Below are 12,811 nucleotides of genomic sequence, written 5' to 3' on the forward strand. Positions count from 1 at the left end.
AGCCACGTAAGCCTTGACCCAATTCTGTCATGCACTATCTTTAAGTAAAGGACAGTCCAATCCAGGTATCTCCTTTACCTTTATTTACCCTGATAACAGGTTCAGTAACTAAACTAACTGGCTTGAATTGAATTCCTTAGAAAATCACCTACAGATGTTTAAATTTACTTAAATACCTTTCAATTTTTGCTACTCAGAGCCACAATTCAAAATAACTGATTGGGGAAGGGGAGAAATGCATAAAACACTGAATGAGCATCATTTTTTTTTTAAAGAAAAATTTACATAAATACTTATAAAATGAATCTACAAAATGAGATCATGTATATATAACTGCTTATCAAACTATATGTTGTTAAATGTAGATTTTTTTGCACCTTTAAAGGAGGGGGTATATCTTCTACATTTCATATAATTCTGCAATTCCTACTGTAGTGCTTATTATAGTATAATACTTACGCTGGAAAAATCAAAAAAGTGAGAAGGAAAAAGAAAGATATTGCAGGTTTTCACTTGTAAGTGGAATATAGGGAAACCGAAAAAAGGACCAGAAAAAGACAAAACTTGCAAGCTGACCATAGATCTGAGGTACACAGGAGGAGAGAGGAAGAGAAAGGAATCCAAACAGAGGAGGGAAGAGCACAGGAAACTGGGGTGATGGATCATGGGTGCTATGGTAGTGGGAGCACTGCCGGGACCCCACCTGAGGGGAGAAATCAAATACTGTCCAAAAACAAACCACAATGTAAAAATAATTAATTGATTTTTTTTTAATTCAGCTGGAAATAATCTTAACAAAATAGTCAGCAAAAGATGAAACTGTCAAGGTAATTCTTTGATATCCTCACTCACTTTTGCATGTATAAATGGGAATATGAAAATCTGTGTTTTCTAAATCCTTTTCTGACCAGCAACTAGACAAGGAAGAGAAACCAAGAACTAATTTTGCAGGTGGCCAAATGAAGCTAGCTGAAGCAGAACAGCATGTGAGAACTAACCACTATTTCTGGTGCTGCAAAATATCTGCAGAAGTTTGGTAAGTAAAGAAATCTCCAGGCATGGGATAGTTAATGTCTTTACAAATGATTTAGCACATCTTCTTTTACTTGAAAAAGTTTTCCTGATAACTTAAATTTGATTTTCCCTGAAGTGTCTGGACAAGAGCAAGAGAAAGCCTGAAATTAGAAATAAATAGTCTCCTTTGCGCAAAAGGATGAAACCACTAATCCTCCCCCCTGGACCACTGGGGAATAGATCCGGTGATGGTGAATGTTGACCTGAGCTATTGACTTTCTGAGGTTCCTCTTCATAAAAAAAAGAACCATGAATGAGAAAGGGCCAACTGGGGTGCAGTGGGTGTGTAAGACTGGGTGCAGAGCCCTTAGGCTACTAGGGAGTCAGCCTTTACTGCCCAAAACTCAAGGTACACTAAACTGAACTGCACACCTCTCTAGTCTTTGAAACGAGTTTGCTCTTAATATCACTGATAACAAAAGACATGTTACATTTCCTCTTGAATGGTGCATGTTTGTCTCCTTTCTCTTTCATCCAAGCTGAGGACACCACTTAGACTCATTCAAATGAAGACTTCATTTACCCATTTTAACCCCAGTGGCCCCACCCAACAGAGTTCATAGCATTGCCCTAGAAAGAAAAACAGTTAAGGTGAGACAGAAACTGAAAACATTACTGAAAGCTTTGATTTCACCTGGGGCTGAGAACAACTGAAAAGCTGACTACAAGTGCCGATATTTACAAGTTGATGACTAATCTGAACGGTTTCTCTTCATTCCAAATCTAAAAGTTAATTCTCCATCACTTAAAATTGACTTCTCTGGGGATATTAGACCCCCCCAAAAAGCCAAAGATTAAAAACTGCCAACATTTAATCATATTTGTTAAATGAAATTATTTTACACTGTTAAGAACTCAATATATTAGGGGAATTGTACAACTAGCAAACTCCGGAAAAGAACTGTCTCTTGCCAGGATCCCCAAAAGAAAGAACCGTTGAGGCCCTCCCTGGTCGCAGCCCTGCAAGCTGCCCTCAGCCGCTTCAATGCAAGTTCCATCCCCAGCCCCGGAGCTGACCCACATGGCGCTGCAGACCTCTCCTGACCCTCCCACTGCCCCCCTCCCCTTCGTCGATCTGCCTGTCTACTCCCCGCTCTGTCTCTGGTGAAGCCTCTCACCATCCCTCCACCTCTGCCCTGCACCCCAGTTCTGTATGCATAAATAAATAAATCTTTTTAAATGAAAGAAAGAACCATTGAAGCACCTGAAATCAAGGAATGAACCTTGTAAGTTCAGCAAGGGCGGGGACATTGCTTATCCTTTGTCCTTTCTCCATAGAACACAGCATAGGATCGGCATCCTTGTTCCACAGATGAGCGAAGGGAAGGTGGACCCATCAAGATGGTGGGAGCCACAAGGCAGTGAAGTGATAAGAGAAGGGGCCCTCTAGGACAGCAGAGATAAGCACCGAATTCCGTCCTTCTTTGGTCAGCCCAGATAACCCCGCCCTCTTTCCTGCTCCCTTTCCTCCTTGTGTCTGAGATCTGACCCAGGACACGGATGTACCTGAGGCATTCGGCTTCTGCCCAACTTCTCCCCAAGCACACTGAGGGAAGGAATCCTTAGAAAGAGCACCCCCAAACAATATAACTAGCCAGGAACATCAAGTTTAAAAAGCCTTAACAGTATGAGTGTATCTGCCAGCTTTATGTCTCTGCTCATTACTACTAACAAAGTAGTGCTTACACAAGAGCTGGTATCTGACTGAACGCCTTTTATAGATTTGATTGGATGGTAAGAAGTGATTTGGCACGCCCCACTTTGTATGTTGCCAATACTAATGTTTCAGGATCCTTTGCCAGTGTGTAAAAGTTACTGATGACCTATCATGTTTTCCTAAAATTGAAATCCTGAATGTCAATAAACTTTTACTGTGGCAGTTTCATGACAATTCTAGACTCTTCCATGATGCAGACATTCTTCAGCGATTACAAATAACAATACCAAAGCCAAATTCTCATCCTACAGAAGCAAAGAGTAGTATTGGGTCAAAATCACTTAACCTCTCAATGCTTGGTTTCTAGGGACTAAAATAATGCTAAAAGAGCTGACATTCCATCTATGGAACACTTTGGAATGCTTTGTCACATTCTATTGAATGTTTTGTAATCTCCTTCACATTTTTTTTTAAGATTTATTTATTTGTGCATATAGAACTGGGGTACAGGCCAAAGGCTCAGGGGCAGCGAGAGGCTTCACCAGAGACAGAGTGGGGAGCAGAACAGGCAGATCTACGAAGTACACTGCTGAGGGGAGCAGCGGGCGGGTCAGGAGAGGTCTGCCACACCATGTGGTCACCTCCGGGGCAGGCGGGAATCGAACTCATGCGGAAGTGGCTTTAGCTTCTTAGTGCTGTGCTTTAACCTGCTGCGCCATCAGGGAGGGCCTCCTTCACATTTTAACAAAGAAAGTCTCATATAGACAATTCATAGTCAAAAGCAGAGTCTACCCTACTGATTTTTTTTTTAATTTCAAAGTTCTTGAGATTCAGAAACATGCTTCAAATCTACAGTTCTTCATGTTCTGATCCAGTCACCCTCTTCTCCCAATCAACCACAGTTCTGATTTCTGTCTCCAGATTAATTTTGCTGTTCTTAAATTTCTTATAAGATGGAATCTTGCAGTATGTTTCTCATTTGACTTTTTGCTCAACCTAATGGTTATGAGATTTATGTAAAGTGTTGCAAGTATCAGCAATAATTCCATCTTAATTGCTGAAAATTATTTCATCATAATAATTGTGTATTTCCCACAATGTGCTTAATCCATTATTAATATAAACTGGTTTAGCACAAGATGGTGCTTCAATTAAAAATATATATATTATAACAATTTCTGCTTGTCAAATACACCATTCATAATCAGCTTTTGCTAATCATACTCAGAGCCAAACCTGGGGTTTAATTCTTCCATTTCAAAGGGACAAAAAAGAGAGCATGGGGAAAAAATAAGCATCATGTGAGACTTTGAATCCAGAAGAAATCAAAAAGATGACAGGGAAACTACTTCAAACATGAACCAAATTTCTAAACTTCCTTCAGTGTTCTTTTCCTCTAATAATTCTTAGCTCTGTACACCACTGGTTAAGGACTATTAAATAATGCTTGTTATTTTTTTAAGTGGATCTTGCTTGTTTAGGTATGCTGAAAAATGACTCCTGTTGCAATCTGTTTAACAGTGAAGGCAATAGTATGTATATAAAAAAAGTAGTCTGAGTCCTTTTCCTTTTACCATGTGATACATTCAACAAAAAAGCAGGAAGGAAAGTTGAAGGAAATGATGCAATTTATTTATAATTCCTCCTCATCAAGAACTTACTGTTTTCGTAGGGAAAGAATACTGTAATTGGTTATTTATGATTCCTCCCTCAAGATGTTTGAAACTATTTAGAGAAAACATAGACAAACCAAGTTTGATCTAATTCATTAGGAAACAAATGTGATCAACATATTTTATCTAATTAGATAAAAATTCAGCTGAGCTTTGCTCTATTAAAAAAATGTAACTGATATTATATAAAGATTACAGAAATTCACTATTGCAAATATTGATCGTTAGGGAATCTTTTATCTAGAGATTAATTTTTGAGCCGGTGACTACAGGGTCACATCTTCAACAGCTTCAGAGAATTTTTTTTTTAAAGATTTATTTATTTGTGCATACAGAACTGGGGTGCAGGCCAGAGGTTCAGGGGCGGTGAGAGGCTTCACCAGAGACAGAGCAGGGAACAGAACAGGCAGATCGACGAAGCACACTGCTGCGGGGAGCAGCGGGCGGCCAGGAGAGGTCTGCCACACCATGTGGTCACCTCCAGGGCAGGCAGGAATCGAACTCATGCGGAAGCGGCCTTAGATTCTCAGTGCTGTGCTTTAACCCGTTGTGCCACCAGGGAGGGCCTGCGTTAGAATATTTTTTTTAAAAGATTTATTTAGTTATGCTTATAGAACTGGGGTACAGGCCAGAGGTGTGGTGTGTGAGGATTCACCAGAGACAGAGTGGGGAGCAGAATAGGCAGATGTACTGAAACACACTGCTGAGGGGAGCAGTGGGCAGGTCAGGAGAGGTCTGCCAAGCCAGGTGGGTCAGCTCCTGGCGGGGTATTGAACTTGTGCTGCAGTGGCTTCGGAGAGCTTCGTAATATGGTGCTTTAACCCACTGCACCACCAAGGAGATCCCAGAATATTTTTTAATGTGCTATTACCATACCATCCCTTGCTTTTCAAGTGAAAATAGGGTGCGAGTACTTAGAATTATTAACTTTAAGTTGTTGCTTTCTAGGATTTCCCCAATAGAACTCATCACCTTTCTGAAGTTGTTATTTCAGCGTAGTAGTTTCCAAGCACAGCTGCATTTGTATTACCTAGAAAACCTGACAGGTTTCAGTGAACTGAATAAAGAATCGAATCTTCCAGTGTAGGTTGGAATTTATATTATTGTTGTATTGAGAATGTCCCTAACATAGGCAGAAATTAATTCAATTTGAAAAGTAAAATTAAAGTCAATAGAAGACTTTTTACCATGAGGAACACATTAGGTATCACAACCCAAGTCCTATATACTGAAATATAATCTAGTATCTCATCTACTTAGATGCAAAGTTCCTATTTCTATAAATTTTTGAATATACACTATCACTACATCAAATTTTCTTTAAAAGCTTTTTAAGTTTTAGACTTTCAATAACACCAAAATGCCAGACCAAGCACTCAACATTTTGTTTGAACCTTCTGAAAAATGTCACCTTTAATACTGTGGGAATAAACTATCACTCAGTGTCATTTTATAACTTCCCAGGATATTTATGAGCCAGTGGTCCTTATGAGAGTATTTCAAGCAGTGCTTCAGTTTTCTTACTCTTCTTAAGAAACACTAGGTATGTTTTTAACCCTAACACTATGAATAGTTGTTTTAGCAAAAATATAGAGTAACTGAGGTATTTCTCTTCAATTCTTGGGATATAGTGAATTAAAACCAGATATTCATGCTGGGATACAACCAAGGGGTTCTTCCATCTCCACTACCCCATCTTGGTCAGGACAGAGTCCACCATGCATCTACCTGCTCAGAAAAACCAGTCCCTGGCTCTCCCGTATTTTGCCCTGTCTGCAGTTTCCAGGAAGAAGACACATGAAATCGTTGAATGTGATCACAGGTAAGCAAGTGAAGCTGTCTTTGCTGTCACATCCCAGCTCCCCCTGCCCTCCAAAATCAGCTGCCCCATCTTCGCTTCCCCATGCCATGTGAGTCACCACCACAGTTAAAAAGGTAAGGCCAAGAATGTGCACTTTGCCTTCCATAGGAACACAAAAATGGACACTTTTCCATTATGCTACACTCTGGAACGAGTGCTCTAGGAAGTGAGTGTAGCATGAACTCATTCCTTCCGCCTCGGCAGACAGATGGATAGAGACATGCCCGCTTGTTTCCAGTCTTTTGTCTTCTGAGCTTTTTTGGCATTTCCTTCAGGAAACTGGGGGTTGTGACCTAAGGTTTCCTTAGTGAACACGCTTCTGTTTCCCACAGTTAACCTTACCCAGAAATGACATCTACTTTTTTAGGTAAGGTTTATCTTCATGTCCCAACTGTGTCCTGTGCAGAGTTAATGACATTTGAAAACACAAACTGCGAAAGTAACAATACACTGGAGACCCAAACACACCAAAGTACAATTGCAACCCCAGTGAGAAAGACAGTAATGTCTGAAGCAAGAATTCGCTAGTGCAGTCATCCTGTGATGTTTTCATAGTGTCCTCGCTCTTAGTTGATGATTGGAAAAATGAAAGACTGGCAGATTACAAGTTTTGAAGATACTATGAGTCAAGAGTTTGCAGATAAAAAGATAGATGCTACTCAACTAAATTCTCCAATTTGCTTTTTTCTTGATATTGTATGATCTCAAAGTGTTCAATGATTTACTATTATCGCCCATAGCGCACTTCCCTAGCATGGTGGGAGAAAGCAAAAAAAAAAATGTAAGTTTTTGTTTACCTGTTGAACTGATTATGGAGTCACAAAATTTACTTAAAATTGCCTTTAAAATCCCATGTTTGAAGACAGAGTTACTGTACTTAACTTGGTTTGGCTTGTATAATTCAAATCGATTACAGTTACTTTTCAATGTGGTATTTAGAAGTTGGTGGTTTTCATCTCCTTCTTTACCACTCTTCAATGTTAACTTATTGAAGTTTCTCTTCCTGAAAAAGAGCAGTTTCTAAATCAACCACACTTTTTTTTCACTCGAGTTTACCAAGTTAAAATTCCTTTAAAGAGTAACAGAATCAAATTGGCTTTGATTTTGAAGAATCACGGCACGTAATCAAATAGAGTATCTGAATAATTATTTTTAAAAGATGACCTTCACAAAAGACTCTTTAAAAAATCAGTTTATTAATGTTTAAACACTGATAAAGCTATGTGCAAAATGATCCACAAAAAGTCAGAAATCTATTAAATACTATTCCCACAAAAAGACATTTTTCATCGTTTAATTGCACTGAAAACCTTACTAAAGAGACAGCAATATATTTTTATTCTTTATATTTATACAAATCTTCCATTAACTAGTTAACAGCTGTACTGAAATATTTCTGATGTTCCCTATCAGTTAAAGTAATGCTTTGAGGGCACACAAAGATGGTATTCTCTTTTAACATACACATTCAATGGTGTTAACAAAGGTTAGAAAAATCCAATACAATGCCCTCTGATGAAGGAATACATTCAACAACCATGAAACTTTTAACACAACAAAATAAACCAGTCTGTGGGTCAAAATGATCACACAACACTCTGAATAAACAACAAAAGTGCCAGAGACAGATGCTGTATTTGTTAGACAAAATCATCAAGAAATCTCTCTTGGTTTACAAGTCACCCCTCCCTAACCCCAAAAGCAGTTATTTTGCTTTTCTTGTTTCTCCCAAGACACTAAGGATCCCAGCTGACACTGTTTAAATTAACTGAACTTTCTTAGGCAAATATCAGGCACAATGGATAAATGTGTTGATACTGTAACAAATTCCATTGTAAAGATGCCAAAAAAAAAAAAAAAAAAGTCAAAGGACTTCAACTAAATTCCAAAAATACTGACCCAGCTATGTGGAAACTTTGGCCTCAGTAAGCGAAATTGCTTTACATCTCCAAACCATTTCCATCTCCTCAAGGTCTATACTAGACAAGGCCTGCCAGCTACAGATGACCCAGAAATGAACCAAGCCACATCCCTAGCCTGCTGAATGTGCCAGGTAGCTAAAATATAAAGTAACAGAATTCTGAGGAGAGGTGTGAAGAGCAGGGGGTGGGTGTGTAGAGCATACCTAGACAAGCAGAAGTGCCCACACTGGGTGGAAGTAAAAGAAAACACCTCCAAGTTCCAGAGAGGGAGAGCTTTCACTTGGGGACAAGTCTTTGAGGAGGGCTGTGAACCCTTCGGCAATTCGACAATGCTAGACCTTTGGCTTGGTGCAAAATCAAAGCTCCAGGGAGAAGGAAATGGGTACCAGGCCAGAACCTGGTCTCCGCCCTTCCCAGTGCATTGTTCAAGGACCAACTCTCTTCTCCAACACCCAGGTTCACCAAACTCCTCGTACTCCACCCTTCTCTCCCTCTCTGCCTCTGAGAAACCCACGCACCAAGCGCCTGCCTGCCGGGGTGGTGGGTGACCATGCAGAACACTCCCCATGGGCCGGCAACATGCAGTTTTAGGAAGAAGAGTTGACGTTTCCAGAAGACATAATGGTCTCTGGGTTGTCCCCGTCGTCCTTCTGGGGATGCGAGGAATTGTCCGACTTACTGCGGCTGAATTCCACCCCTGCGATGATGGGCCGCTTGATTTTGCCTGTGGAGTCCCCGCTGGGGCATTTGCAACAGGACATGATCCGCAAGAAGGCCCGGCGCATCTCCTTGTTGGTGAGCGTGTAAATGATGGGGTTACTGCCCGAGTTGAGTACAGCCAGCACCAGGAAGTACTCGGCTCTGTAGAGGATGTCGCATGTCTTCACCTTGCAGCCCACATCCAGCAGGAGCAGGATGAAGAGGGGGGCCCAGCAGGCGATGAACACACTCAGGACGATAATCACGGTCTTGAGCAGCGCCAGAGACTTCTCAGAGCTGCGGCTGGCCTTGGAAATGTTCTTGCGGAAGGTGAGACGGCGGCTCCGAGTCCTGACCAGGGAGTAAATCCTGCAGTAGAGGATGACAATGGTAAGCAGGAGGACAGTGAAGACCGTGGTGCAGAAGAGGATATAGTGCTTGTGGTAGAGTGGCAACACTGTGGAGCAGTTGGGCAGCTTGCCCATGCAGTTCCAGCCCATGATCGGCAGGCCGCCCAGGATGAGCGAGATGACCCAGCAGGCGCTGATGAGCAGGAAGGAGCGGAAGCTGTTGCTCCCGTTGTGGAGTTTCATCTTCAGCATGGTGATGTAGCGCTCGATGGCGATGGCCAGGAGGCTGAACACGGAGGCGGACAAGGCCACGAACATGCTCCCTTCCCGCAGAAACCACTGGGCTGGGGTGAGCTTGTAGGTGGTGGCCCCAGACAAAAGCAGGTTGGCCATGTAGGCCACTCCGGCCAACAGGTCTGACAGGGCCAGGTTGCCAATAAAATAGTACATGGGTCGGTGGAACTTCTTGGTTTTCCAAATAGTCAGCAAAACAAAGATGTTCTCCAGGATGATAAAGCAGCAGATGATAATGAACAGCACGGAGGTCAGTTTAATGCCGTTCTCCTTGTCTGTGCCCAAGTTCAGCTTGCCGGTGTAGTTGTAATGCCGCACAATGATGTCATAGTTGCCATAGTCGGAGACTGCACCCGAGACTGGATCGGAGACTGGACCCGAAACTAGACCGGCGACTGGACCGCGAAAGGCTTTGACCAGAGGGATGATGGTGGAGCCCATCGTGTGCAGCGATGTCGCCGGGAACCAGGGGGTGGTGCTCCAGACAAAACGATAGAGGGCGAGGTTGAGGAAGTATCTGCCTGCTGCCGGGTAGTTCGGGGAAAGCGATCCAGGCAGGCTTTTTTGTGTAGATTTTCCTTGGCTGGAGAGGGCCTCGGAAACCGCAGCCTTAAACATAAGTCACAGAGAGACAGTCAGCACAGTAACACAATTCAGTTTAGCTAGAAGGCATTGCTCCAGTGCTGTTGATGTTTGGAAGGAAACTTGGGGAGCGCGCAAGAAATGGGATTTTTAAAATTCAATTCCCATTTGTTCAAAAAATACAAACGAAGAAGGGGGGAAGAGAGCATAAAATTAAAAACTTACCCCGAGCTGAAAATCCCCTTTGCACAGGGCGAAAATTCTCCCACTCAAACGCAAATGGAAGTCCTAGAGAAGATCACTCCTTTTCTCGCCCCAAATATCCAGCCGGGAGAGCCCCCCAGAGGCTTTTGCTGGGTCTGTGGTGGCCTCAAAGTGTCCTAAGAGAACCACCCGCGGGGTTGAAGGGAGGAGACCCACACTTCAGCCCAAAGCCACCACCACTACCGCAGCTGATCAGGAGGTGAGAACCACTCCCCGCTGCCTTGTAAGAAATTAGATTTGCAGTTAAAATTCATCTGACAGCGGTATGTCATTCGGTGAGTTCTATTAATAACTCTAGAAGCAGGTGTGTTTAGGGTCGGAGGGCTCACTCAGCAGAGCTCCGCGCAGACAAACAGGAAACTGCCCTTTCTCCCCCTGCCACCCAAACCAGTACAATAAAATATAAAAGATACTCAGTCAAAACTTTCATGAGATTGCAATAATAAATCCCAGAAGTTTCGTACATTCTCTGACTACATGAGTATTTTTAGTTACTTGTGGGTGTAGCAAACACAAAAACACAAAAAAAGAGAAGTTATACTACAAAGGATCAAGGGTCGTGCCCGTATGCTTATTTCTAATTTCGAGTGCAAAACGACTCTCCAGAAACTCACATAAAGGATGTCTGGTAATTTCTAAGCCCGGTAGTTTTCTGTACTACGCCACCCCCACCCCCCAGCACACTGCCTCTTCTCGTATAACTAGAAAGTGTAAGGAAATGAAACATGGCACTGGATAGCAGTTCACGCCGAAGTTGTTTCAATGTCTCAAGGTAACTGAGCAGAGTGGGCAAAGTGGAGCAAAGAAGGCTAGGAAAACCCAGCAGTTCCCGGGGGCAGCACACCGCAAACCTCTGCTCCCCTACTACCTCCGCCTGCCACCCCATATTCTTTGTCTATACAATTTCCAAAAATAAGCCCCTTCCCTCCCAGCCGCAGCTTCCACAGGCTCCCATCCCCCAGGTCGGTTCTACAACCGGGGCGTAACGCTTTTACAACTTCACAAATCACAGTGCCCCAAGAACAGTCCCCTCCGGCGGGGTGCCTTAGCAGCCCAGTGGTGGGTGTTTTGAAAGTTTTTTGTTGTTGTTAATTCGTTCCGACTTAAAATTCCTTTCTGACCCTGCACCTCCCGCAACAGGGCTCCCCAGCCCCCCAAACTCTGCTGGCAACGCGTGCAGTCCCCTACCTAGGTCAGGCTGGGTGAAGCTGGGTTCTCAGAGCTCCGCGTCTGCACTGCGCGCTCCGCATCTTGTTGCTGCCGGGGCTTTCTCGCGTCGGGGTCCCCTCCCTCCGCTGCCACAGACTCCAATGGCCAGTTCCACTGGCCGCAGCGCGCGCCGGCCGGCAATCGGAGTTCGCTGAGCGCGGGGGCCAACCGGGCTGGTGGCTTCTTTAGGAAGAGATCTGGAGAGGTTAATGCCTCAACCCCCCACGCCTTCGACCGTGGCTTGAGGCCCCGGATCTCCTGCTGAGACTTTGCTGGTAGCAGCTAGGGCAGAAGCAAAAAGAGCCCCTCCTCCCCCGCAGCAATAGGGGAAAAGGGAAAAAAAAAACCAGCCCACCAAGGGGCGGGGCCCCTCGGACTCTATAAATCTCAGCCTCCCTCCTAGACGCCCGCTGCGTCTGGTGTAGTTGATTGTCCGGAGTCTTGGTGGAGAGCCTTTGGAAACTTTTCTCCCAAAAGATCTTAGTGAGCAGAAGAGGAACCATTGTCGCGTGGCACACGCCTCTAGCCCCCAACCCCCAGTCCTCAGGGGACAGGAGTCCAGAGATTGTGGCGGAGCGCCCCGAGGCCGCTTCTGCGTAGGCGAGGAAGCCGGAGAGGTGGCCCTGCGAGTCTGGGACCCTCTCGGGGTGGAGAGGCCGACAAGGGGCTGTGAGAGGCATGGAGGAGAACTAAGGAGGGAGCGTGGCCTGGGGGTTCCTCCGCCTCGCTCCACTTCTGCCTCCATGCCCAACCCCCAACCCGATGCAGCGGCAAAACTTGCAGTCTAACCCGCTGCTCTGGACGCACAGCGCAGGGGACCAGCGCCTGGTGTGCGGATGGGGGGAGGGGCTACCCTCACTCCACGGGGCGCAAAGTTAGGTCATGTGTCCCAGATCCTGAGCAGTGGTGCGGGCTTTAAGTAGCTGGGCACCTGCCAGAGCCGTAGAGTTTTCAAAAACTTGGGGGGCTGAGGAGTTTCAGAGAATGAGAGCTGCAAGGCCCAAGCCCAGGCTAGGACCTGCATTGTCCAGCCTGGACAAATCTGCACCCCTACCTGCGTTTCTACTCTGAAGCAGCTCAAAGATCCCCAGTCAACTTGCCCTCTCTTTCCTTTCGCTTAGATGCTACTTTAAAACGTGCAGTTCTGAGGGACAAATTCTAGAGGCGGCCCTGCGCAGTTCTGAGGGACAAATTCTGTATGTCTGCTCTGCTACAGAGACGGTTTC

At 44.4% G+C, this 12,811-nt stretch overlaps 1 protein-coding gene across 2 annotated transcripts; it reads right to left on the minus strand.

Moving 5' to 3' along the window:
- Positions 1–7,451: 7,451 nt before the first annotated feature.
- S1PR1 (sphingosine-1-phosphate receptor 1) lies at positions 7,452–11,854 on the minus strand. 2 transcript variants are annotated; one of them, XM_012730207.1, is made up of 2 exons: positions 11,565–11,854; positions 7,452–10,139 (listed from the first exon to the last, which is right to left on the minus strand). In XM_012730207.1, exon 2 carries the CDS (start codon positions 9,969–9,971, stop codon positions 8,775–8,777), a length of 1,197 nt encoding a protein of 398 aa, XP_012585661.1. In that variant the 5' UTR covers positions 9,972–10,139; positions 11,565–11,854; the 3' UTR covers positions 7,452–8,774. The 2 variants fall into 2 exon arrangements, with proteins under 2 accessions (XP_012585661.1, XP_012585662.1); XM_012730208.1 differs by lacking the exon at positions 11,565–11,854 and adding an exon at positions 10,338–10,737.
- Between the last annotated feature and the right edge of the window lie 957 nt (positions 11,855–12,811).

The sequence above is a fragment of the Condylura cristata genome, unplaced genomic scaffold, assembly GCF_000260355.1.
Source record: "Condylura cristata isolate star-nosed mole 26May11 unplaced genomic scaffold, ConCri1.0 scaffold00026, whole genome shotgun sequence".
NCBI classification, from domain to species: Eukaryota; Metazoa; Chordata; class Mammalia; order Eulipotyphla; family Talpidae; genus Condylura; species Condylura cristata.

Coding starts and splice junctions, on each gene's coding strand:
- S1PR1 (XM_012730207.1), bottom strand. CDS start 9,971: ATGGGCTCCACCATCATCCCTCTGGTCAAAGCCTTTCGCGGTCCAGTC.